Below are 27,816 nucleotides of genomic sequence, written 5' to 3' on the forward strand. Positions count from 1 at the left end.
TACCATTTGACTTTATTGGGCAAATTGTGCCATAGGAGTTCTAACGCCGAACACATTTCCACTCACTAACCACGAAGAGTATGGCCTATGATGCTTATAGCCATCATAAACAAGTTACTTCCTCATTCCCCTTTGACAGTCAGTGATTATATGGAATTAAATAGTATTTCTATGATCATTTTTTGGTCTTGAAGGTCCCCAGGATTTTGGGCATGAATTTTCCCATCTTCTTGTCTTTGGCATCTGTGTCGTATTCCTCTTCGCTTTGACTTGTATGTTCATCCTTTTTGCAGAAGACCTCAAATCTACTGTAGACTCGCTTCTCCTTCCGCATATTCTCCATTTTTTTCAGAAGGGTATCTCTATCCTCTGATGGTTGCCGCTGAAGATTTCGTTTCTGGCTCCCAAAACTCTCTGACCTGTGGATGTTACAGCTTTTCTCCTTCTCACCTTTCCTTTCCAAGCTTGTAGTTGACTTAGAAAGATCAGGATTACTAGTGGATGGCAGTTGTTTGGCCAGTTCAGCTCTGTTCTTCTGACTGTTTGCAGAGATTTGTTCCAAAATCACCTTGGTATCATCACGGAGGTTGCTGCTGTACAGGATGTTAGCTGTGGATGAAGGAAATCTCCCCTGTGTCGGCTGGCTGCTTTTGGGAGGAAGCGGTGTTGCAAATTTATGGCTTTTTTCTTCCTCCATCATTTCCTGACAGTCCCCTATAGACGATCGTTTGAGAACCACAGCCTGCTTGTCAGATTTTCCACTCTCAGAAGTGGGTTCCTCCTCCAATTTCTTTTCACCTTTTGGGTTCAAAAGCTGCTTCAGCCGTAGTGACCCTTTTCTTAAAAATTCCATTGGATTTTGTTCTTGTTTTGAACAATCTTCCTCAGATTTATTGAGAGAGCTGTCAGATCCTTGACTTCTAGATAAGTTTTCAAGAACTGATGTGGTACTTGCCCTAATCTGTGGTTTCTTCATTTCTGTATTGACTAATTTTTGAGTGTCGTCTTTGAATGTCACTCTTTCCTTCTTCTCTGGAAGAGTCAATTTCTGAGTGTCTCCTACAAATATAAGACTCTCCTTCTCCGGAAGAGCAGGTTTATTCTCTACAGGGTAAAACCGAGATGATAATTTGTCCACCTTAGTGCTAATATGTGCTAGGGGATCTTTACTCAATGTGTCAACAAGCTGGGGGGTTGATGAGGCCATTCCAAATGGTCTGTCGGCCTCTCCATGCATTTTGTAAGTACTGCAGGAGTCTTTGGAGTCTAGTACCCTACTCTCCAGAATCTTATATTGCACAGACTTGGTACATTTCTTCTCTGTGTTCTGTGACTCTTCCTGTAGATAACTGGAAACAGCTTTGGTATGAGTGACTCTCTCTGTGTCTTTGCCCACAGCTTTGTACTTCTCTAAAAGTTCTGCCACTTTAGATGAGGCAGCTGTCTTGATAGTTTCATTGTCTTTTGTCAACTCACTGGACATTTGTTCTTTTTGGATCATCTGAACCTTTTCTATTGTGGTGTTAGGCTGATCTAACTTGGCAGCACTGAAAATCAGAGAGGACCTGAGTCTTGAGCTCCTCTGGATCAAAGGATTTATTCTGGACCTAAAGGCATCTTGTTTCATTATAGGGGTTTCTTCACCTACTCTGTCAGGATCTGTAAATTCTTTGGCACTTTCAATTCCCAGTGGCTTGCTATTAAAAGACATAGGGGATTTGAATGCTGGGATGAGATCAGTGGGGTGCTTTGTGAGGGTGTCCCCAAGAACATCATTATATGCCTCTGATTCCATAGGCATTGGAAGACCTTCTTCTGGTTCGGACTGGTATGCACTAAGGTATGAAGAAATCCTCCAGTTACGTAAACCTGTTCTATTTTCCTGTGTATTCTTGTCTTCATCTTGGTCCTCATCTTTGTCTTGTAAGAATAGGCGTTGTTCCAGGCTTTGTTTCTGTGTAGGAGAAGTCTGGCAAATAAATTTCTGTCCTATATTCTGCCTTCTTAACATCATTCCCATTGGGCCGTTGCCTGCAGGATTCAGCTGATCAGAGCCATGTCTCACTTCCCTGGAAGAATTTGAAGGTACGTAATCCAGCCTTAAGGGGAAACCCTCCTGTGGAAAACTGGATTCAAGTTCAGGGTATCTGGGTCCCTCTCCGTAGTCTTCCAGTTCATTGAATCCTGGCCTACCACCTCGGATTCTGTCAAAGAGTCCCTGTGGTCTGCCAGAAAGATGGGGATGTTCAAACTGGTACTGGTAGAACTGATCCTTCTGAAAATGACTAGATTGGATTTTAAATTCATCCATATTGTTCATGAACATCTGCCTGGCATACTGTTTAGAAGAAGCAAAATTTTCAAATGTTCCTTCTGCAAAACTGTGTCTCTTAAAAGCATCCAACTCCAACTGCTTGGAACGGAGAAAACCCCTGACAGGATCCATCTGAGAATTCTCCATTTCCACCTTTTTATACATTCGCATGGCCGAACCCTCCACAGTATGGCGCAACATGTCATCCCGCCTGAAATTTGACAGGAAGTATCTGTCTGGATCGACTCTGTCCATAAAGGAGGGAAAAAGACTGTCATCCCTCTGGAACATCAGGGGTGCTTTTTTTGGAAAGAAAGGCATGTTACTGCCAAAGGGAGTCATGGCAAATGTGTTTTCTGCCTTTGCCAAGACGTTGGCTGGAGGAACAAGGGGTTCTGACTGTGCAAACAGAATTCGGAATTCTTCGTCAAAGCTGGCCACCAGCTCTCCCTGAAAGATGTGTGCAATGCTTCTGTGAATCTTCTCAAAAGACCACATAAAACTACAAAGAGAAACAGAAGTAATGATTAGCGTATTAGCATCAAGTAACTCAATTGTACTTTACATTAAACCATTTTCTTGCCTGAAGAAAATTCTCTTGATACTATTTACTCCTCAAGCAGCCATTCATTACACACTATTGTTCCCAAGCCTCATAGTTATGAATTGATTTGGCTTCACATCTTTGCAGAGGACTTTACAAGGCAATAAATTACTTCTGTTCTAAAATAAACCCGTCAGTAGTAACAACAGCAAGAGAGCGAGCTGATGCTAATCCTCACATGAAGTAGATGGTCCTGCAACTTTGGGTTGTAATTGTTTTTTATAACTAAAACATTGTGCCCATCTTTCAAAAGAGCAAAAGGATTAACTAGGGAACTAGAGCAGTCAGCCTTACCTCAGTCTGAGGGAAAATTGTGGAGCAAATCTTCCTGGAAGCCATTTCCAGGCACAGGAATAACAGAAAGACAACTGGGATCGGACAGCAGGGATTTACCAAGGGCAAACCACGCCTGGCTTGCCCAGGGACTCTGTGGAGCTTCCCTCCTTAGAGATATTCGAAAACTATGTGGACAAAGGTGCTGGGCAACTGGCTCTAGGTGGCCTTGCTTGAGCAGAGGGAGGTTGGACCAGATGACTGCCAGAAGTACCTTCCAGCCTCAACTGTTCTGTGATTCTGTGCAGGAAGGAGGAAGACGTTCAGCATTATGGTGTTTGTCTTCCCAAATCAAGCTCTGCTTTCCTGGAAATGGCTAGATACCTGCCTGCCGATGGGAAGCAGTGAATGGCTTCCTTACAGAATCATAGAATCATAGGGTTGGAAGGGACCTCTGGAGATCATCCAGTTCAACCCCCTGCCAGAGCAGGGGCACCCAGAGCAGGTGGCACAGGAACGCGTCCAGGTGGGTTTGGGATGTCTCCAGAGACGGAGACTCCCCCACCTCTCTGGGCAGCCTGTGCCAGGGCTCTGCCACCCTCAAAGGAAAGAAGTTCCTCTTCATGTTGAGATGGAACTTCCCATGGTCAAGTTTGTGCCTGTTACCTCTTGTCCTGCCCCTGGACAGGATGGGCTTTGCTTGTGTGTGCAGGTTTGCTTTAATTATTGCACTGTCTTTATCTCAACCCACAAGTTTTCTCACGTTTGCCCTTCTGATTCTCTCTCACATTGTGCTGGGCGTAGTGAGCGAACATCTATGTGGGGCTTAGCTGCCTACTGGGGTTAACCCACGCCACCTTATAGTTACTGTATCCTTTTTGCAGATCGTTTACACTCTTGATGTGATGGAAGCTTGGCTTGGTGTCAGGGCTTGAAGGCTTGTTTAATTGGTGTTTCTACCTCAGTTGCAAAATGGTGTATTTTTCCTTAAAATTGCTGCTCAGTATCCTTCAGCGAGAAAAACTCTTGTCGCTGATGTTCATTTGGAAGTGCCGAAGCACTGCTTCAGCAATTAACCAGCTGCTTTCTCACTGAAAGTGGGACATGTAACATTGCAGAGCTTCTCACCTGTAGTTGCCACTCAGCACCACCATGCAGTCCACCAAGAGGAATTTCTCTTTCACGTGGCCTTTGAAGGACATCCCTGTGCGGCAGTAGTATGTTGGGCCAGAAACTGTCCTCACCCTCAGGAACTGCAAACCAGACAAGGCACTGACTCAGTTGGAAGCTGTTACTTCCCTCCCCGCTGTCCCTCCTTCTTCCCCTTGCTCTTTTAACTTCCATCCTGCCACCATTTTTATACTTCAGCTCTAGTGATTCTGTCTCCACACACGTTGGAGAGATAAGTCCCTTCAGCCCTGTATTGTTGTGCCAGCTCTCCTCGCTTTCCTCGTACTCATCTTTCATTAGGCTCTGGCCCATTTTCCCCTTTCTTGGGTTTTCATTGTTGTAACAGCCCTCTGTGTCCCAAGACATATCTCCCTCAGGATGCGAAGTAGGGGCAGGGCAGGTCTTTGGTTTGCTCACCTCCACATAGTTAAGATTGACTCTGCATTTAGCAGCCGTGTCAAGGAAAAGCTGAGAGTTCATTTCATCCAGCAAGATGTACACGGGCACTCTGCGAGCAGCAGCATCCAACACCTCAAACAGCAGGTCCACATCAGTGAAAATGTCCATCACTATGGCCACCACCTAGGAAACGAACGCAAGAAAGACATCAGCCATCTGTGCCTGCTTATGCCCTGACTGATCACATTGGCCGGCACCTCACACTCCGAAGCTGCGCTGCTGCGCTGTCTCCATTTCAACTTCCTTTTTAAACAGGAACCTCCCCATTTAAATATTCCTTTAAACATCGTGGGCCCCAGAACTGGAAACAGAAATGCTTTTTACGGTGGACATTCTGTATGAGGGTGAGAGGTGAGGGAAAAACCTCACTGCCAATGAGTGTTCCCTTACTCATTAATCCAAGGATAGCAGGTACTTTTTTGGTCATGTAACCACCCTGAAAGGTTGTATTGAGCTGCGTCGCTCACCCAGAATCACAGAAACTTCAGAGTTGGAAGCGAACTCTAGAGATCATCTAGTCCAACTCCCCTGCTAAAGCAGGATTGCCTAGAGCACATTACTCAGGACTGCATCCAGGCGAGTCTTGAAAATCTCCAGAGAAGGGGACTCCACAACCTCCCTGGGCAGCCTGTAACCCCCTCAAACACCCATCCCATTTTTAGATAACTTCCTGGCCAAAGCTCAATCAGCCACTATACAGCTGCATCTATATGCTGATAATACAGGAAGTAGCTTCAGAGCTTTATCTCCCTGTCCTTCCCAACTCTTTATCAGTGAGTATAAACACCTGATGGAAGGGTGTAAGAAAGATGGAGACAAATTCTTCTCAGTGGTACCCAGTGAAAGGACAAGACACAAATTAAAATACAGGAAATTGCAGTTAAACAGAAGGAAAACATCTTTTACTGTAAGGGTGACTGAACACTGGGACAGGTTGCCCAGAAAAGTTGTGGAGTCTCCATCTGTGGAGATATGCAAGGACATGCCCTAAGTAACCTCCTCTAATCGACCCTGCTTTGAGCTGGGGGGCTGAATTAGACCGTCTCCAGAGGTCCTTTTCCACCTCAACTGTTCTGTGATTCTGTGAACTCTTGGTATATTTCAGCATGGCCTTATACAGTTTTTCATGAGACCAAAGGCTAGCTTTGATGCAGTAAACGGTAGTTCTAGAATCATCCTTCCCCTCTGTCGGGTCCTAGGAGCAAAGTTAAGGGAATTGGCAGAGGACCAGATGCATTCTGATTCATCTTTCACACACACATAATTTTATCTCTGCTGTAGCTGGGCTCTTCACTGTCTCACCTGTTGAGCTGCTCGAATCATTCTGCGAGCTTCCTCCTTAATGCTGGGATTGTCTGGGGGTGGTGGTTGCACGAGGGTTGTCACCTCTGTTCCCCTGAACCCAAAGACCATTGGCCAGCCCAGGTCAAGCTCAGGAACAGCGAGGTCCGAGTTCATGGGCCAGTAAGTCCCAGAGGATCCATCCATGTCATTGTCACCTGTGGTGTCTGTGCTGCCTTCCTGATTGGCGTACTGGGGTTTCTGGAGATTCTGTATGATGTGATCCACCTCTGAGTTGCAAAGAAAATCAGGGGCTGCCTCCTCTGACAAGAAGCGTTGGTAACTTTCTTTGCCCTCTTCAGTAAGCACATCCAGAGCTAAGCGGTAATACTCCTTGTAATGGGGGGGAAGATAGTTAGGGTCAAGGGGATTGTCCCCCTGCGACGAGCTTTGCGATCGACGAGCCATGAGGGGAGGGAGAGCTGTAAGACAGGAATAACCAACAATGAGAGCAGTTTCACTCCAGTGACATATCCACCCTCGTAAATGGCAATGGTTGGGGGTTCACAATGGCAAAATCAAAAGGGAAGGAATTCAAAGCACAAGAGTAACGTTGGAGAAAGTTCATTCTGAATGGATAGGCAGCCTTAAATTAGGCGAAGGCATTAATCAGTTACAGCATTACTTTGACACAGTTAAATGTTTTGGGGCAAAATAAGGAACAAATTAAATTGGGCAGCATCCAATTACACACACACACACACACCCCCCGCCAAAGAACAATGCTGCTGGTTATTATCTGGACTCCATTAAAACTCATTTCCAAATGTTACAAAAATTATTTACTGTGTGTAATATGGCACTAAACCAAAAAGCTTATGCAGGTATACAAACGCAGCCTCTGAATCCTTATAAATTGAGTGTTAAAAACACCTCAGCAGGGTTTGTGTGCAATGCAGGCAAGTATAAGGGTGTCCTGCTGTTGTAACATGGTCAGAAGTCAGACGAGTCTTCATGACACCCATGAAGAAATAAAAAACAAGGGACATGATTCCTTCTTCAATCTCTTGATGTTGGGAAAAATCTGAGATGAAGGGGCTCATATTCAATATTTGACAGTTGTCTGTAGGGAATCTATTATTTGAGACTAAAGACAAATTTGATTTTAAGAAAGAAGAAGAAGGAAGAAAACCTTATTGTGACACAAATACAACTCAATAAACAATACCCTACTGATCTGCAAAGAACTCCAAAGCACTTTGGCTTCTGAGCCTCAATTAATGTCAGTGCTCAGACATACTTTTCATGGGGCCCCAGCACTGATGTGCCAACTGAGGCAAAAAAAATCAAAAAAAAGCACAAGGCTGACCTTGACCACTCATGCAAAGTTACATTAATGGGAAGTGTGAGTACAGAGGGTAAAAGTGGCCGCCGTTGTCATTGCCATCCAACACTTCTGCTCCCAAAATGGAAGGGATTGCCATGGATGTGGGAGTAAGAAAAAGACTTCTGGCCCATGTTATCACTCTCGTTAATCGCTGTGAGTATAAAGATAGAATAGTTTCAAGATAAAGCCTGAGTGGACTTTCTTACGTGACTACCTGCATAGCGCAGCTCAGTACTGTGTTACTCCCACCTCAAGTGCCCACAAGTTACTCCTGCTTCAAACTATAACTCCTGGTAGAGCTGCATGATACAACAGGAAAAAATACGGTCTTAATATTGAAGTAGGGTTTGATATATTAAAGCTGTAAACTAATTGAATTAGGAGATTAATTTAGGAGACTGGGTGCCTTAAGGCTGTACAAAGAGCAGATGCAACAGTTGTAGTACTAAATGTCAGAACTTAACTCCTATTTTTTACGAAGGAATGCTTTAGGACAATATAACCTTGTAGTAGAAGCTTATCTCAGGGGTCCAGGGTTACTGAGGAATGCAGAGACTAGTCAAAGCTAACACTTTTGATGCGCCAGGAAGAATAGAGAAGTAGAGCAGAGGCCTGCAATTCACCCAGAAGTCACAACGATGAAGAGGAGCGGAGGAAGTAAATGACCACCAGATGTCCCTGAAGACCACTGAGAGACTCTAGTGCGCATGCGGGAGTGGGCAGTAACCTGTAATAATGAGTTAATGAATAGGTAATAATTTCTTGGAAAACTAGTGAATATGCACACATAGTACATATTTAAACTGTACACCTAAATCAGTCGGCGCGCACATTGGGTGGAGCAATCCCCTGTGTGCCCAGCGCTGCAATAAAGAATACCTGCAATAGTCACCAAGGCTATTGAGTCTTAACTTGGGCATTTCACGGCATCAATATAAGGGTAGCAACTGAATCTAACAGGTCCCTGTGCGAAGTATTCCAACAGATAATCGTCTTTACAGTCTACACATGTATCCTTATTTGTAGTTGTAACTGTCTAGATTTATCTTCCCATTCTAATTCTCATTCTATCCTTCTTCTCTTAAATAAAAAGCAGTCCACTATATACCTCCATTTTGGTGTGCCCAAGTCACCTACGTACCTGCTGTTAACTATTTCAGTGGTGTCTTTAGCCTTTCATTTTAAGGCAATGCTCCCAGAGTTCCATTCATTCTTGAGACCATTCATGAGAGCAACATATACAAAATTAAGATTGTTTCACCACTTTATATTTATCAATATTATATTCCTTCTTCCATTTTGATTGTCCAGTCAGCATCATAAGGTTCTTCTGCTTTTTCTTCCTTTTTTGTTTTTGTAGTTGGCTATTTCAATACTCTTATGAATCAAGAAGACAGACCTTTAAAGGAAGTGTTGGCTAATGCTAAGCATTATTAGGTAAGGAACAGAGAAAATAACACCACTAACAGATTCAGAGGGAACTCACAACCTGACCGTGTTGTGAATATGAAAGTCTTATTCCTCACATCTTGAAAAAGGCTATTATAAATCTGAACTATGACTCTTTAGCCCAGAGAAGATATCTACAAAATATGTCCAGGGACCAGCTGTCCATTTTCTCCTCCGGTACAAGAACTAAAAGGGCATAAAACTAAACTAGCAGGCAGTGGGTTCAAATTGAACACTTTTTCTCAATCCTCTGCCAAACTCCTTCCCACAGGATGTTTTAGGATGGTTAGAGAAAGTGTGTACGAAAGGACAGGCACGAAGTCCTTTGTCAGAACGCTCCCACGGCCCCACAGTCGGTGGTGGAAAGGCCGGTCAGGAGACATGGCGGGAGGCTATGCGGGGAGTTTTTGCAAGAAGAGGAGTCGCTTGAGTTCTCTAAGGATTTGTGGTAGCCAATATATTCATGAATAAGCAGGAAAAACAGTACCAGTGAAGAAATGAATCTGATGCAAAAGCAAAGCGAGCCTCGTGGTTTGCTCTCGACCATAGGGGGAACGAAGGTGGGGCCGGCGGGTGCCGGGGCGGCCGGGCCCGAGAGGGACGGTCCGGCCGCGCTGTGAGGGACCCCCGGCGCCGGCCCGTCTCCCCTCGCACGGGGGAGGCGCTGCCGGCCCCGCCGGGCTCGGAGGAGCTGCTTCGGAGCAGCGTCGGGCCCACCGGCCGCGGGCTCGGGCGGCTCCGCCGGCACCCGGGCCGCCACTTCGGGCGCTGGCGCCGCTCGGCCCGGACCGTTCCCCGGCTCGGGCCCTGCTGGGGAGCCCGTGGTGCCGGTGCAGGTGACAGGGGGACGGCGGGGCCCGCGCCGCCCGCGGAGGGACGAGCGCCGGGGCGGCGCCGAGGCGGGGCGGGCCCCGCCGTCCCCCTGTCACCTGCAGCGGGTCCCCGGGGCCGCAGCGAGCACCCGGAGCGGATCGCACCGAGCACGGAGAGGGCTCCGGGTGACTAACGAGGCGGCAAAACCTGCAGCGTCACCCTCTCTGGCGCGCAAGGCGAGCACGAAGGAGGGAGATGCTGCGCCTTGTCCCAGGCAGCTCCTCCTCCTTAGAAGTTCCTGCTGAGACAGCACCGTCAAACCCCGCTTGGAAAGGACCTGCAGCCTGCTGAGCCTGGCATTCCTGGGTTTGCCCAGGCAAGGCTCTAGTCATTAAGCCTCCTCACTTCCTTCAGGTGGTTTTAATTTCTTCCAAATAGACGCACAAATCTGAGAACTGTGAAATAAACCCCAGAAATTATGTTTCTGCCACCATAAGCCTAAGTAACTCATGACCTGCAAGGACCTAAGGACAAGTCCCTAACAAGTGGGCACAATAAATTTAAGGGCAGCTAGAATGAGCGTGTTTGACCATTACACTGTTCCCAAGGAAATGCATGAAAACTGTAAAAAAAGTATCTGTTTCCCCCAAGAAGACCCTAGATTACTCTAAACCTAAGTGTGAGGAAATTCTAGAGTTTGCTCACTTATAAAGTATAGAATCTTCATAGAATCTTCATGGTTGGAAAGGACCTTTGAGATCATCAAGTCCAACCACAAATATAGCTTTCGTGTACTTTGATTCCCACAAATAGATCCTCATTTTTGTTTCAGAAATGAAATTCAGGAAGAAGCTGCAGTTTTCATGCTTTTGCCTGGGTTGTGTGACAACTCGTTTGCAGCAGCAGCTGTAGCTGTGTCGGCAGCCTCCTGTGCACACACAGCTGAGCTCCACGGCGTCACACAGCTCAGTGTCCCCAGGTCGGGCCAGGGTGACAGCACCAGGGCTGCACAGAACGTCTGTGTGTGTGCGAGGAGGCGAATACGCTTGGGACGTTGGTCACAGCTGCGGGGCAGCACAGGTGGGCAAGAGCAGCAACTGCAACCGCGCACCCCACACACTTGCTGTGTATGTGCTGGAGTGTATTCCTCATAGAATCCTCAACAGATCAATTCCGGTTTGAAGCTTCCATGACAACTAAACAGGACTTTAATTTAAAAACTATCTTAAATATTCTGCAGCTCTTAAGAGAAAACTAACTTACTGAATAGGATTCCAGAGAGTGAAAGCGCTTGACAGTTCTTGGGAATGCACTGGAAAAGATATGGTCCCGTTTGCACTTGTGATGCTGGGACAAGTGTCTGCACCTTATCTTTGTGCAAGATGGGAAGCTGATGGTCGACTGATACAGATTTAGAGTCTACGGAATAAACAGTTTCACGAGTGACTGGTTGTGTCTACATCTATAAGGAAAGATTACCACTGCCTCTGGATCCAGCTGAGAGCTGAAGAGGCTGAAGTTTCTGCATACAAGGAGAAAAAACTTGAGCAAATCAAGATCCCTGTATCTGTTACTTCAAGCGCGCAGGCAGCTGATCTAGCCAAAAAGGACACTACATGGGCAGGGGTTTGTTGATGGAAGCAGAGAGGGGTGCTACAATGTTCACTTTCATTCCACATGGCAGTTTTCCTTAAAGCTGCTCATCTACGGTTGCTTTCTGCTTAGGAGCCATTAGCATTTATACAGCTAGAAAAAAAATCAAGTAATGGGTAAGGTGATGTAATGTGTTTTCTTCATGCTGCAGAATTTAATATCTTTATCAATGACATGGACAGTGGGACTGAGTGCTCCAGCAATGAAGTTTTTCTGGATTTTAATAAGGCCTTTGATGCTGGCCCTTACAGCATCCACAGCAGCCATCCGGACAAGTTGTCCAGCTGTGGGATGAGCAGGTACAAGGTGCGCTGGGTGAAGAACTGGCTGGACAGCTGGGCTCAAAGGGTCGTAGTGATGGGGCTACATCTGGCTGGTGGCTAGCCACCGGCGGTGTTCCTCAGCGCTCATTTCTAGGGCCAGTTCTGTTCAACAGTCTTATCAACAATGTGGATTCAGCTGAATGCACCATTAGCAAGTTCGCTGATGATACTAAACTGGGAGGTGCTGTGGACTCTCTCGAGGGACATGAGGCCTTGCCGAGGGTTCTAGATAGATCGTAGCACTGGGCAATCATCAATGGCATGAAATTTAACAAAAACAAAAGCCACATTCTGCCCCTGGAATGGAGTAATGCCGGACACAAGTATAAACTGGGAGAGGAGCGTCTGGAGATCAGGCCTGCAGAAAGGGACCCGGGGTGCTGGTGGGCACAGCTCAGCAGGAGCCAGCAGTGTCCCCTGGCATCGAGAGGGCAAACCACATCCCAGGGGACATCAAACACGGCACAACCAGAGAGGGGATCGTCCCGCTGCGCTCAGTGCTGGTGCGGCCTCACCTGGAGCTCTGTGTGCAGCTCTGGGACCCACCATTTGAGGATGTGAAGGTCCTCGAACGGGTCCAGAGGAGGGAACCAAGATGGTGAAGGGCTGGAAGGCATGTCCTCTGAGGAGCGGCTGAGGACTCTGGGTTTGTCTCGTTTGGAGAGGAGGGGGCTGAGGGGCCACCTCCTGGCTCCCTGCAGCTTCCTGAAGAGGGACGTGGGGAGGGAGGCGCTGAGCTCTGCTCCCTGGGATCCAGGGACAGGACGCCTGGGAAGGGCTCAAAGCTGCGCCAGGGGAGGGTAAGACTGGACACGAGGAAGCATTTCTTTACCGAGAGGGTGGTCAAACGCTGGAACAGGCTTCTGGAGAGGTGGTCGATGCCCAAGCCTGGCAGTGTTTAAGAGGCATTTGGACAATGCCTTTAGTGACACGCTTTAACTTTTGGTCAGCCCTGAAGGCAGTTGGACTAGATGATCATTGTAGGTCCCTTCCAACTGAACTATTCATTCTAGTCTAGTCTAGTCTAGTCTAGTCTAGTCTAGTCTAGTCTATTCTAAGGGGGTTTATAAGAAAGATGGAGGGAGACGTTTTACCAAGGCCTGGAGTTACAGGACAAGGGGCAACGGTTTTAAACTGAAAGAAGGTGGGTTTAGATTGAACTTTAAGGAAGAAAATCTTTATGATGAGGGTAGTAATACACTGGCCCAGGTTGCCCAGCGAAGTTGTGGATGGCCCATCCCTGGAGGTGTTCAAGGTCAGTTTGGATGGGCTCTGAGCAACCTGGTCTAGTGAAAGATGTCCCTACCCAGGGCAGGGTGATTGGACTAGACGATCTTTGAAGGTGCCTTCCAACACAAACCATTCTATGATTCTATTAATTGGCTGGAATGCTTTAGTTCCCTGATTTGCAACACGAACAATACTAGGTTGATGAATTCTCAGCTTGCATGAATAATTCTGTTCTATATATCTATATAAAATTGATATGTGTATTTGCATTACACAATTTCTAAGCCTGAAAAAGTACGGGGAATTTCTGTGAAGAAATATCTCAGGAACACTTAGCATTGGCATCATCCCAATAATCTCCCTCTAGCTTCTCATGTGCTGCTATCTACAATGAAGATATTCCATGCTTTGCATGACAAGAGATGCACCAATTGATTGATGCTCTTTCAGTAGTCTTTCAAACTACTTCCCTGTCAATTTAAGGAAAAGGGGAGCAGTTAACTGGAATGTCAAATGTTATTATCTTTCGTCGCTATGGTAAGCGTGAGCTGATCTCAGGTCAATGAATAAATAAAACCTTACAAAAGTGATCTATGTAGCTCCTGGGCAGAAACTCTGCGAGGAATGCTAATTCATGATGAGGAATCAGAGTCACCTGAGCTTTTGGATTCCATGCACTTGCAGTCTTTGCAAGTACACTCCTGCTAGTATCCATCTTACAGAATTCATCTAGGTGCTGCATTTTGTTAACGTTAGGTGGTTTTGTGTTTTTCTTTTCTAAATTACAACTCCTGGGAATAGCTGTCTGCAACTGGCAGAACTCTGAGATGCTGGTTCACATTTGATGTTGTTAAGCTGCCAACTGTGAGCCTGTGTCTCTAGTTCTAGGTCAAATAATCCACTATTTGATAAGTAATTCCCCTACAAATTAGATTAAAATGATAACATACCATTTATGGCTAATATTTGTTTGCCATAGTGAGATTTCCACAATATAATTGTTTTTTAAGCTGCTGTCTCTCTACATCTATGCTAACTAGTTTTGATCCATTCAAAATGTGGCAATGACTACAGTGTGATGCTGGATTTTGAGGAGTATCAATTCACATGCCTTAGAGAAGATGAGATATGTTACTAAACAGACAGTGCTGCCTTGCTATTGTTTGACTCTAGAACTGTGTATTCGCTTTATTTTGTAGGGCATTCAGGATGTATAATGCCAGGAAGGGCAGCTGAGTACATGTACTTTCTCATATTCTCTCTTAAACCTTTAGCAGTTGTCATGTAAGAGGCCTGGAAGAGCAAAATGAAGGAAATATTTGACAGAAGTAGCGAAATTTGGGCAAGAGCTCTGTGAAATGCATAGCCCATGTGGGCCCTTACTTCCTCAGAACTGATTGTCAAAGGCTGTTATTACAGTTAGACAGCAATTCTTTGCTTTTATGCCTTGGTTCCTTTAACAGGAATTCACTGAACACCTTGTCACATTTCCTCAATCCAGAGCGACAGAAGATTAAGGCAGACATTATTTATAAGCATTCTTGCATGACAGCTGTATTTTCCTAGATTATGGTGGCATCTGAAACAAAAAAGGAACGCTGAGGAGGGGTTGCCTTCTTGATTGAACTTCACCTGCAAATCTATTTTCTGCAGCTTCATTCACCCCAGAAAAAGACAGACGTGTTTTTGGAAATCTGAACCACTATAACCGTCAAAGAAACTAAGTCACAAACTGAAAATAAACCAAATGCGTATGGAAGCCTGTTACTACTGGTTAATAGAGACTTTTACTTATTCATGTGCTTGTTCATTTTATTTAATTAGGAATTTAATTTTCTTTTAATTGCTAGTCACAGTTTACAATTTTTTTGTGACACAAGCCATGTGCAAGCTAGTGAAAAATGAAGATGCTAAAAAGAATAATGTGTGGCACCACCACATTGCCCTTGAAGGTCTTTATAAAAGGTAATAAGATACTCTGTAGTCCAGTTATAGTTCAGGAACTGAACTGTATATGGATACGGTTACAGGAGAAGAAGAGATCACAGAAATCCAGCATCTGCAATTGTGAACGGCTATGTGACACACGATCAGTGCAAAAGGAACCACTGAACATCCCTCCTTCCATCTACATGGCAAGTACTGAAAAAAGTAAGATCCTAAAGACCCCTAGTACAAAAGCCCCAGAAACACAAGACCTACCATGTACCGCTGGAAGGGAACCGGAATGCTCAAACACACCACCAACGTCCTTCACACCTTCAGCAGCTGTAACTTTACCAGGAAAAGCATCCCAGGAAGAGTACTGCCCCTGCATTGTACAAGAAAGCAAAGGACTCCTGTTATAGCCTGCCAATATAACCTGGGAAAAAATTCCAGCAATTGTTTTAAACTTGATTTTATGAGCAGAACACACCAATAGGGGACCTGAGAAGTTCTTTAAGACCACTAAGCATACTGGCATATGCCACTAGTTATCCTGCTGTCCACTCCCTGTTGTTTTAGGAAAAGATCTAGTTAGGTTGATGGTTAGGCTAGATGATCTGAAAGGTCCCTTCCAACCTAGGTGATTCTATTACTCTAAGATGAAAGAAAAATTCCAGAAGCCAAATTAAGTAGCAAGGGAGAAAATTGTAACTTCTTCCCAGCGCTTAGCCCTTAAGCTTTGGGTAAATTAAAGTGCAAACTATAACTAGGGGAGCAATTCAGGTGTCTCCACATAGGTGTTTAATGTCACTTGGGATGCCCTAAGGTATCTTACCTGGCCTCCAGCTGCTGGTCAAGAAGGGTGTGAGTTTCTCGTAGGGCTTGTGCCACATCTGCTCTGTTTTAGAGTCCCTAAGGCACCTAAAATGACACTAAACACCCAAGTTTAGGGACCAGGATTGCTCCTCATGGGTCAGCCTGATTAACTAAATGCAGGTGTATAACATGCCTACCTGCAAGCTAATTGCCTTGTGCTACCCTTTATAGATGATGGAGAATAAGTGAATAAAATCAAAGGAGTATGGAATAAGATTCATCTTCTAATATAGATGGTTACATTCGGCCAAGGTGTCTCTTAATCTTTCTCCTAGAGACATTACAAATCAGTCTTCTAAAGCTGCAGTGCTCAGTCTTCAATTTTTTTAACTCCAAGATTACCTTTATCCTGTCATAGAATTCATTCTAGCAAGATCCAGCTTGAAACTTTCAATACCTTATACCAGAACCTGCCTAGGAGATGGGTGGTTCCAGAATTTCAGTCTTTAAGTGGCTAATAGAGTAAAGAAATTGGAGCAGGTTTTTTACTTTTTCAGTTATACTTTCAAACATAATTTCTACAGTCTTGCCCAACTTCAGGTATCTTCATTGCAGAACACCTCCATGAATGTCTGCTGTCCATACCAACATATGGAGTATGCACCTGGAGTACTGTGTCCAGTTCTGGGCTCCCCGGTTCAAGAAGGACAGGGAACTGCTGGAGAGGGGACAGCAAAAGGCTACGAAGATGATTAGGGGGCTCGAACACCTCTCTTATGAAGAAAGGCTGAGGGATTTGGGTCTCTTCAGTCTGGAAAAAAGACGACTGAGGGGGGATCTTATCAACACTTATAAATACTGAAAGGGTGGGTATCAGGAGGATGATGCCAGGCTCTTTTCCGTGGTGCCCAGCGACAGGACAAGAGGTAACGGGCACAAACTTGACCATGGGAAGTTCCATCCCAACATGAGGAGGAACTTCTTTCCTTTGAGGGTGGCAGAGCCCTGGCACAGGCTGCCCAGAGAGGTGGGGGAGTCTCCAACTCTGGAGACATCCCAAACCCGCCTGGATGCATCCAACCTGCTCTGGGTGCCCCTGCTCTGGCAGGGGGTTGGACTGGATGATCTCCAGAGGTCCCTTCCAACCCTATGGTTCTATGGTTCTATATTACCAACCACCAAAATCTAGGCACTACAGTGAAGTGAGTAATCGCCCCCACTAAAGTAGACACCCACTTCAAGGCTGATGAGTCCTGCCATTACTGTACAACATTTTGTGAGCCATCAAATTGTACTAATAGTTCTTTTGTACTCTTTTCCAGGTCCATTTTTAAATGCAGCCAGCACAGCTGAAAACAATATTCCAATGGTTCTCTTACCAATGCTGCATTTGAGAAAAAACTGCCTCCCTACTCCCGCTTGTACATCTGTGGATATTGCCACGGCATCGCACTTCAGCTCGCTGGCTACTCTGATACCCGTTAGTTTTTGCAATGGTTGTTGGGATACAGTCTCCTTTTTGTAAGTAGGAAATGTGTTCTTGGTTAATACATATAATAACTGTGATGCATCAGTTTATCAAGCGATCCAAGGTACTCTGTCTAGCTGCCCTATCTTCTATTTTTATTGACTTTCCCAATAATCAAGTACCTAAAAGCTTTATCACAAATGTTTTTACTTCATTGATCAAAATATCAGAGATGAAACATAACACTGAGCTTTGTGAAAGTCTGTTAAAAACAAACCTACCCAATGATGACTAATTTTTGAAACAAGACTTCTTAATAATTTAAAGTGCCTATTTTCATTTTGAACTGTCTGTTGTCTAGTGTATATCACAACTGCTTTTTAAAAGATTAGGGGTACATGAAGGGGGACTACAAAATCATCTGATGTAATATTGCAAACCACTAACTTAGCATTGAATACCGCAAGCCAGTGAATATTTGGCTTGCATATTGCAACTCAGCATTTCACTGTCCCATTCTGCCTGTAGCTGCGGTCAACTGGGTCAACGGAAGATGAAAAACCATAAATATGTTTATGCAGTTGTGCAATGGGGACGATTACTGCCTGAGTTCTTCAGAGAAGTCCTACAATATGAGAGTTGATTATCATTGCTATTTTAATGCACAGGTGGAAGAGCAGTAGCCGTGGTTAGCTCGCAGCACACAGTCCCGCTCTACAGAGGGCCTGACTGATAGAGAAAAGCAGAGCGGAGTAGAGTAGAAAAGTGCAGATACAAAGGGCAAAAAAGAGTCAAACTGTCAGCCTGAACACCCTAGTCACTCGTACACACAGGCAACAGCATCTCTCCCAGTAACTATATTTAAATATATATATATTAGAAAGATTATTTAAAAAAACCCCACAAACTAATAGCTGTGAGTCAATCATTTTCTTAGCAAGCTATTTCAGCATTCATTTACATTTATTCAGGGAAAATGCATTTTATTTCACAAAGTAATCTTAACCTCCAGATTTTAACTGCATTATAATGCCTCTATTTGCAAAGTTGAAAAATTACTTAATACCACATCTTTCGTCTGTTCAAGTACACTATAAATCACTTCTCAGCTTTCTCCATGACAAACTGAACAGACTTTCTATTGATAGGACTTGTCTCCTGTCCCTGGACAATGTTTGTGGCTTTCCCTTAAGAAGTCTCTGAACTTTCTCTGGTAATTTAATTCATCTGCACATCACTGAATCTTCAATTCTATAATTGCAACCTTCATTCTGGATTTCTGTATATTGTTTTATATCTGACTGTATTAAAATACATTTAATCAGATTGTAGCGTTGTAATTTTTACTGTTATTTACTGTTATTTAGTAAGTATTATATTTATAAACATGATATTTACCATCTCCTCAAACTCTATGTTATCCTTGAACTTTACTAGACTATTTACTGATGATGTAAACATTTATTGAACTCCTGAGCAGCACTGGAGAAAATGCTGGCAAGTCTGATAAAAATGAACATTATTAATACCTTCTCTTTAATGATTGATACTAATAAATTACTATTTCATTAACTACCTAATGCAATGTAGGATTTTATTCACATTACAGAAAGCATTTGTTTATATGATTTGGAGAAGTTGAGGCTTATTATAATAAATATACTTACACCTTCACCAACCAAAACTGTATATTTACTTGAATACCAGAGGGCATACAATGAGATCAGGTTTTTTCCTTTGTATAAATTACCTTGCACTGGCAGCACATGGTTTCATTTGCATTATCCTGGCCTTTCAGCTCACTTGGTTAGTTTTTTTCCAAATTTCCCTGCAATTATCTCTGGATTTAATAATTTCAGTGTTTATTACCACTTACATTCAGTAGACTTTGTGGGAGATATTATTAATGGTCTTTTGAAAGTAATGCACTTTTATTCCCTGAAATGATTTTAGCATATTTATCCAGCTAACAACTGTCCATTATGGTATGGACTTGTGATCAAATTACTGCCAAGTAAGTTTGCACGAACATAAGGACCCACAGTACCCGCCATGAACGTTCGTCATCATGAATGCAAGGCAATTACCTCCTCCACAAAAGTGAAGCGTAGTACCTTGCGTTTACCGCGGGGTATTGCACACTGCAGGCACATGCACACAGACAGCTGCTATGAAATCGTTTCTCTGTGATGACACACTCAGTGTACAGCGTTCTTGTGTGCACCCACATCCTTAATCTGAAACTGTATTCAAAACAACGTATTTCAATCAATTTTCTCTGTGTAAATTACTGAGAAGGCTTTTCCTCACATAAATCCTGATGATTTAAACCTCCAGAAAGATTATAGTTTTTCACAATCCCATTCCACGCAGTATACTGTACTTTGTACTCTGGTGTATTGCCTTCTTTAATTCTAAACATTTGTAATGTAAAAACCCCTCTGAACATCTTTGCATTTCACCTGCCATTTACTCATATCAGTTCCTGTATTTTCTTTCTGTTTTCTCTAAATAAAGAGCGCCCAAATTTTCAGTCTCTCCAGGCTTCGTTCTCACATCTGAACCCTCTCTTTACCCTATGTTTCTGGGAGAACAGAACACAAAATCAGCTCTACTGGATTGGATCAAAGGTCCATCGAGCCTAGAAGCCCGTCTTCAACAGGGACTAAGAGCAGATGATGTGGAAAACATACAGGGACAGGCCAAGCATTTATCATACTTCACCAGCTTCGCTAAGCCAATTTTAGCTACCCGAGGCTCAAGAACCTCCTGACCTAGATACGCTTTAATAACTATAGAGAGCCTCAAAGGATTTTGCTACCATAAACTCACACAGTTTCCCTAAACCCGTATAAAATTTCGGCATCTACAACAGCCAGAGGCAAGGAGTACAGCTCGGGAGTACGGTCAAGAAGAGTTGTCTTCTCTTTTGAATCTGCTGCTTGTACTGTGGGTTTTTTTGCTTTGGCTGAGAAAATCAACATCTATTGACCTTGCCACACCACTCTGATGTTATACATCTGTCAACTCTCCTGTCAATCATCACCTTTCTAGATGGAGAACCCTAACTTACTCAACTGTTTCCTATACGGAAACCGTTCTATGACTCTTATGATCCTCTAAGTCTGTTCTCTTCTCTGTATTTGTTTCACACTACCGTATTCTTTTCTGCGATGGTAGGACTGGAGCTGCAAAGTGGAAGCAAAATATGGCTTTATATACAGCATTTACATTCTGTTCCTTTCCTAATATGCCATTTGCTTTTTGACCACTAAGGAGCAATGACCATCCTGCTGATTTATAGGACAGGATTACTATTTTTGTGGGTTTTTTTTCTTTTAGTCCTGCTGTTGCTGAAATGCCCCAGTGACAACCAATTGATTTTCCTGAATCCCAATAGGCTACAGCCAAACAGCCCTGCTGGTTTGGTTGAATATACAGTTACAGTAAAAAACTCTTATCAGAATCAGAAACCCATTGTACTAGATGAAGCACCAGAAATTATTAAATTGGTTCTTCTTTAAGAAGGCCTCTTAGTCTAGGCTCGATTAGACAGGATAAACAGATGAAAGAGAAATATGAGCCGAGAGGTACAAAGGAACAACTGGGAGATGTGAAAATTTAGCATTGTACATAAAACATTGTGGAATGAAGTGGTCTGTAGGCACTGTACCACAGATAGCTTCTACAGGGACAAATGAAAAACAAATTTTTGATGGAGTTTCTTAATATAAGGAGAAATCTGGGTCACAAAGCCTAAAGGACTGGCAAAGTAACTGGCTGGCATCAGACAGATAAAGTCTGTTAAAGAACCATGTGCTTGGTCCATGTGCTCCACCACGAAGAGCACACAGACCAAGAGGAAACGTTTGTGAATTTATTTTCACAGGGATTCCAGACTAGCTTTCATTTACCATTTAACAAGTCACCACACTGGCTCCCATTTTCTCCATACAAGCCCTGCAGTACTTTGCATTTAATGTTCCTCTGATTTTACAGTCACTCGGAATTAGTATTTCATGAAGTCAGGGAAAAAAGCACTGATCCACAGTGTCTTCTCTCCACATGTTGTAGGAGGCTGTTTGCCTTATTTGGCATTTCATGCAGTTTCTGGTCATAGATTTAGAAGTATAACAAACACAGGCAGGTACAGAGAAGGGTATAGAAAGAAACAAGTATTCATTCAGTACACTAGCTCTTTAGAACTTCCTTTTTAGCATGTTAATATGGGATAGTTGTTGGGTTTTTTTCAGGAGGAAGGTGAAGGAGAAAAAGAAGGTAGGCTTTGTAGCTGTTTATGAGTAACTCCTCCCATGCTTAGGGGCAGTGGATAAAGGAGAGCACGAAGGAGCTTGTTGGAAACTTAACAAGTGGGAGATGAAGGCTGATATAATGGGCTGATGAGAGGCGGGATTCAATCTCTCGGCAGCAAAGGTCTCCTCCACCCGTCTGCTTGCGCTTTCCCAAAGATGCTGGGTTGGTTGCTACGGTGCCAACGCACCTCTGCACAGGGAGCATTCATGCAATCACTCCTCTCCTCAGCCAAAAAAACATTAGCGGGGGAGAAGACAAGAAGAGAAAGGAGCGTGCACCTATCCCTGTGCAATTATCAAGAGCTTTTTTTGAGGAGGGAGACTCCAATGGAAATTTCCCTTTGGCTTGACCTGAGGACTGCTTCTGTTCACACTGGTGTAATTGGGAGAGACTTCACTAGCTTTGACATTTACCACAAGCATCCAGGTCTTGTGATCTGCAAAAGCTATCAGACCCTCTTAATACTGGAAAGAGTAAGTGGTGAAGTGGTCAGAGTCTACAACTATCTCTGCACAGAAAAAAGTTCTAACCATAAGGAAATGTTTAACGTAGGCCGAGCCAGGAAAACTAACTGACAGATGAAGCTAGATGTAAAAATTCTGCCTTTACCTCAAGATTAACCAAGAACAGAAACTGGAAAAATTTATAGACCTGTTGGCTTGTGCATCATTTGCTGCCTGTCCATATTATGTCCCATTTCAATGGACTTCAACTCTTTTTTTCTAAAAGAGTAGCATGAAATTCTATTTTCAGCTATGCCAAGTGGATGATCACCACAGAGCCCTACAGGTTAAAAAAATATATAAAAGGACCTGCATTCTTTTCTTGATTCTTTGTGACAGGCGTGAATCAAGAGCGATGGACTGCATTTACCCAGCCTAAGCAAAAGGAAACCAGCTCAATGTTTCCTTTCTCTCTCATCTGCTGCTCCTGCTGATGTCTCAGCACCTCAGGCTGGCTCTATCTTCCTTCCCAACGCTGACTCCGGTGCTTGTTGTTACGTGTTTTGCCTGCACAGCAAGTTCCCAGGCTGCCTCACTCAGGTGATCGCCTCCCTGGCCAGACCTGCTTCTCTGCTTCAAGACACTCCCAAAGCCGAGGCCGTCCCAGGTCTGTGCAGCAGTGGAGGAACTGCCTGCGAGGAAGCACAGCTGGCTCTCGGGCTGGAAAGGGCTAGCAAGCCTGATCTCTGCTTTTGCACAAGTATAAGCAAAATTCACTGGGCCTAAACACCTTGTCTTTTCTTTGCCCTGGGTACCAGCAAGAAGGGAAAGGCAATGCAGACAGAAGAATCTACTTTAGCCTGCTGGACTCCACAGCCAGCCACAAAACCTCTCTGTGCTATTAATGTTTGAAGGACTTCAAGAAATTAATCAAAGAGATTTTCAGAGTGAAAGAAGCAGCAGATGGTACATCCAAGAGAAAAATGTAAAGCAGCTGTTTCCAAACAGCAGTCCAGCAGGTGGGAGTGCGTGGGCCACAGCTGGTCCATGCACCATACTCAATGACATCGCTTACATCTCTCATGCTGGGCTGCGAAAAATGTTCAGGTTTCCAAAATGTCTAGAACGCCTGAAGTTTAGAAATCAATTATTTAAAAAAAATTATTTTGCCTGATAAAATAGAAAAGATGATATGAAAACAGGCTGCTAATAATCTGGAGGGGTCAGCTTTAGGAGAGAATAATAATGCCTAACGTAAAACTACTTCAGCAGACATTGTGACAGTAAGACACGAAAAATGTTCGTTTGCTCTCAAGAAAATGTTGTACTAGGTAAATGATATGGGAAATTAAGGTGTGGATTTTTTTAATTCTGCATTGTGTGATGGAGGGACAGCTAGCACTTTCTAATCCTGCCGCTACTCCTACATGTGCTAGCATTCTGTACTGAGGGTTGGACTTCTGCTGAGAAATGATCTCTCAGTTTAAGGCCTCTCACTTTCCAGTCTCACAGTGATGTGCCTGTAGCACTTTTCATTTCCAAGTGCACCTCAGAATTTCCTGGTTTAGCCACAGCATATTGCCATGGAAATTTTACAAGTGCTACAGCGAAGGATGCTGGATAACTTACTATTAACTGCTCTTCTCACCAAGCAAGGCTCAGGTATGTTCCCCGGAACAGCACGGTGAAAAGTGGGTAACCATCTGAATTAGACCCTTTCTCAGCCACAAGTCTGTCTGCTAAGTCCCCATAGGAATTATTTTTCCTCTTTTGATTTTCATTTCCTTATTTTCTGCTGAAGCCTCTCTGTGTTCTCATTCTCAATGCTCTCTCCATTTTAGGCTGTGGGCTCAAAGCCCGGGTTACTGTTAAAATTTCGGTTTGGGAGATGAAAATACGGAATTTGTTATTCCTGTTACAATGTCATGTATACAACCCTCAGGTCTTTTCTCTTGGTGATCTGACCAGCCTCTACTGTTCACCCTACGTTAAAGCATCTGAATGAATGTGATCCCATTCTTTACCCTAGATGGTCTTATATCATTTTAAGTCAGTCATCATTTTAAAAAAAAAGTTATGTCTGCCTGCTGTAGTCTAGGAGTTTCACTTCACCTGAAGCCATGGTCGTCAGATGAGAAATTGCTTCAATTAATTTAATCAATTCACTCACCGAGCTTCCAGAGATTACAACATTATCTTCCATATTACATACATTTGTCAGCTGACACTATGAACTGGCAAAATAAACTCTTCTGTGTCTACAGTGAGTGGTGAATGTACTGAATGCTACAATCAAGTGGGAGCCTGGTCAGCACCTCAGAACACCTACTGGGCTCCCACTCACCTCTGCTTATTAGTCAGCACAAGGGATCCCACAAAATATTCTTTGCTGGAGAATGAGGAAATTAGCCACCATTCAGAATGTACCAGGGATCTTTGTAAAGGCCAGAGGAAGGGAAGAGTAGCAGAAAAATTACATGTCGTAATTCTTCTTGTGAAGTGGTTATTGAGACAGCATGTCAGCACGTCAATCTTAACTGTCCTATGCAACAAAAGGTATGGAGTGGCATGTGTAAATCCAACCAGCAGAGAGGCACTAGGGCAAAAAATGATGTTTCAGCTACTGAAAATTGAAACGTGATCCTGTGTGCAAAAGGGGCCTCTTACAGAGAGCAGATTACCCTAAGAGATAGAATCATAGAATCATCTACATTGGAAAAGACCATTAAGATCATCAAGGCCAACCGTTAACACTGCCAAGTCCACCACTAAAACATGTCCCTCAGCACCATGTCTATGACAGCAACGCTCGTGCCAACCTTACTCTCTTTCAATCAGTCCCTTTCCTTGGATTTTTATTTACTAGGTAGCAGGTGTAAGTAAGTCTAAAACAGAGGGCTTCAAGAAAAGCTCCAGCAGTGTAAGGTATCATTTGGAGAAGCAGAACTGCATGCTGCCCTTGACTTCTATTTCCCCCACACCCAGATTTTAGAAATGAACTCATGAAACTCTCTTCCTCATTAGGGATACAAAAATCCAGCGAAATGGGGCCTGATAAGCAGTCCAAAAGTGTTCCGTTTAACCATAAAATACAAAGAAGTGCAATCCTGCAAGGTTTGGAGGTGAATTTCCATTGCTTGGAAAGTTGTGAGTGCAAAATTATGTATAGAACACAGATGCCTCTGTCCTCAGCCACGACACTGCTCTGGCACAATCATACCATACTGTGCTATGTGACATTTTCACTTTGTCCTTTGACTTGCAATTTTCCCTACAACCACACAAGAAGCATTTTATTTTTTCTTCCTCAGAATACTACTATTTCCACTGCCAGCTGACAGCAAATACAACTCTGAAGCCCCTCAGATACATGGGAGTTAGGCTAAAATGAAAAAAACTTTCTCTCCCCAAACCGCAGCCCTTCTGTAGCCTTGTAACAGGGTGAAGGTGTGCTATGATTTTTCTGTCTGCCTGCCTCTTCCTCCAATGAAAACACATGCTACTGTAGGCTGTGCAAAGGGATCCTGCGCCACCAGTGTTCTGCACTGCTGTATTTGCCACTGCTCTGTTTTGGGGCTAGTTTGCTGTCTCGAGGTGTTATTCATGCATGTTTGGTCTCTATCACAGCTGAGATCATTGCAACTTTCATGAATTGGATGTTTTCAGCAGAAGGAGGACGCTATAGGCACTTCTGTCCCTTTACAAGTGCCTCCTCCCCCTCTAACTGTTTTAGAAGATAGAGGACCTCGGTCCTCAGGCCAGACAAAAGCCATAATTGACCTCCATTGACCTTAGTCAATTTAGAGTGACGAGAACACAAGACTTTCCCCTTCTGTTCTGCTCACACACAAAACCCGAGGTCTGTCAGACAGGCCTATGTCTGTGGAAAGAACCAGCGAGTATATGCACGTGTGCCTGTGCACGCATGTGTCCACATGCATCCATCTGTGCTTTTGCATGTACGCGCATGAATGTCTGTGTCGCTGCTTGCCGGCCATGTCGGCAGACAGCTACACACCCATGCATGTGGATCGAGGTCAAAGCAAGTAAAAGTGCAGTGGGCCCGAGGAGCTCTTTCTTGTTTCTCAGCCTACTGTAGACCTTGGCCTTCCCAGCACTACCACCAGTGAAGTCCTCTTTGTCCTGATCTCTTGACCACACATCCCTACAGCGTTTCCTATCCAAGAAGGCGGCCCGCTCCAGTTCTGTCGTGGGAAGCTGAGTCAGGCTGAGAGATCTTTTCACAAAGACAGGGACAAGTTTGGAAATACCCACTCCCTGGGGCTTTCTCAAAGGAGATGGGATGCAAGTTCGGTGAAGCGTTCACCAAGCAGTTTTGATCAGGCTACCTGCAGACCGACAGGTCTCTTCCCGCACCAGCCACAAGGCCTGCTGTCTGTGCTGGGGCGCTCTCCCTCCCCCCTCACCTCTCCCGTCTCCTCGGAGGACTCCCCTTTCTCCCGTGAGAGCTGTCATGGCGTGGCTGGGAGCTCCTGCTGCTGGAGCCTTTCCGCATGTAAGCAGCCACCTCCTGCCCACAGAAGTCCCTGCCCCAGATCTGGAGCGCCCAGCTAGGCGCAGAGGAGCTGGACAGGACCTCCCCAGCCCTCGCTCGCCACCTCACCCGGCCATCCCAGTACCCCAGGAGGTGCCGGCTCCTCTCCTACCTTCCCAGGTGAGCCAGGACAGGTGGTGGGTCGTGCTCTCCGGCTCTCCGCTCCCCTGGACGTGCCTGCAGCCTGATTCACCAGCACCTCCAAGCCAGCGAGAATCAAGCTCCACCCAGGGCACAGGGTGAGTAAGAGCGAGAGAAAGGCAAACTCCGGAGAGTTATTCCCTCCCCAGGATTGCAGGGGAGCCAGAGATAAGGGCTGCACATTCCTGAGCCGCAGGCGGCCTCTCCCTTCCGTCTGCCCCGAGCCTGTCAGACCAGCTTGGGCCTGGCTGCGGAGCAGGCCTGGGAGCGGGCTCGGCAGCGGCAGGCAGGCACGGACCCCGGCTGCCCGTCCCAGACTTGGCCCGGCACGCCTCAGCACAGGGAAGGCGAGTTTGGGCTCATCAGGGACCTCTCATGCTCTGGGGTCCATTTTGGGGCAACAGCGGTGTGCTGCAGCAGCAGCTCCTGGGCAGTGGCACCATTGCAGCAGGAGTAATCAGGCTGCAGGGCCCTGTGCCGTCCACTTCCACAGCAGTGTGCTGGCAAGCCTGTGAAGTGTACCCATGCCCTGCCATCTCCACAGGAGTGCCACACAAAGGATATCTGAGGCCATACCCATGGCCCCTCGTCTCCCTGGGGGTGCCATGCAAAGGGTATTTGAGGCCATACCAGTGAGCTCCCCCTGTCTCCCTGCTTCCCCCATAAACTGTCATTCACACCCTGGCCCCACGGGCGGAGGGGCAGCTGGGCTGGCAGCCCAGCCTCTCCCCAGGCCGGGCCAGCTGTGGGCGCAGGCGGAGAAGGGTTAAGCGAGATTCCCCCGCAGCCCCGGGCGTGGCAGCTCCTGTTATTTCGCCTTTCATGTTCTATCTTATTCAGCCTGGCAACCGCCGCGGCTGTTGTGTGCCGGGCGGTGCCCGGGCGGCTGGCAGGGCGCGGCGGGGGGCGGCTCCGCGGCAGGCGGCTGTGACTCAGGCCTGGCAGCCCGGTTCTGGCGGGCCCGGGCACCGCGGCGGGCGGGGCGGGGGCCGGGGGCGAGGCGGACGCCATGTTGCGGAGGCGCGGAGGGGAGCGGGGCCGGGCGGGGGCTGGCGGCGCTCAGCCGGCGGGGGCCATGGCGGGAGGGCGCGGGGGAAGGAGACGGGCGTTCGGTGGACGAGGGATGAGCCCGACAGCAGGGGCGGACACAGGCGCGGTGGCGTTAATCATAGAATCATAAATCATAGAATCATAGAC

At 45.4% G+C, this 27,816-nt stretch overlaps 1 protein-coding gene across 1 annotated transcript; it reads right to left on the bottom strand.

Annotated features, from left to right (window-relative positions):
* Positions 1-26,659, bottom strand: FAM83H (family with sequence similarity 83 member H). The gene is made up of 6 exons (XM_054193424.1): positions 26,591-26,659; positions 15,159-15,267; positions 6,123-6,583; positions 4,779-4,943; positions 4,320-4,444; positions 1-2,816 (listed from the first exon to the last, which is right to left on the bottom strand). The coding sequence occupies exons 3-6, from the start codon at positions 6,567-6,569 to the stop codon at positions 176-178; spliced, it is 3,378 nt and encodes a 1,125-aa protein (XP_054049399.1). The 5' UTR covers positions 6,570-6,583; positions 15,159-15,267; positions 26,591-26,659; the 3' UTR covers positions 1-175.
* Positions 26,660-27,816: the final 1,157 nt, after the last annotated feature.

Source organism: Rissa tridactyla, chromosome 2, assembly GCF_028500815.1.
Source record: "Rissa tridactyla isolate bRisTri1 chromosome 2, bRisTri1.patW.cur.20221130, whole genome shotgun sequence".
NCBI lineage: Eukaryota > Metazoa > Chordata > Aves > Charadriiformes > Laridae > Rissa > Rissa tridactyla.

Bases quoted from the DNA above. Each gene is read 5' to 3' on its own strand.
- FAM83H (XM_054193424.1), bottom strand. From the start codon at position 6,569: ATGGCTCGTCGATCGCAAAGCTCGTCGCAGGGGGACAATCCCCTTGAC. The intron at 4,944-6,122 runs GTGAGACAGTGA...TTCGTTTCCTAG, and splicing joins TGATTCGAGCAGCTCAACAG to GTGGTGGCCATAGTGATGGA. The intron at 2,817-4,319 runs GTGAGAAGCTCT...TTCTCTTTGTAG, and splicing joins GTGCTGAGTGGCAACTACAG to TTTTATGTGGTCTTTTGAGA.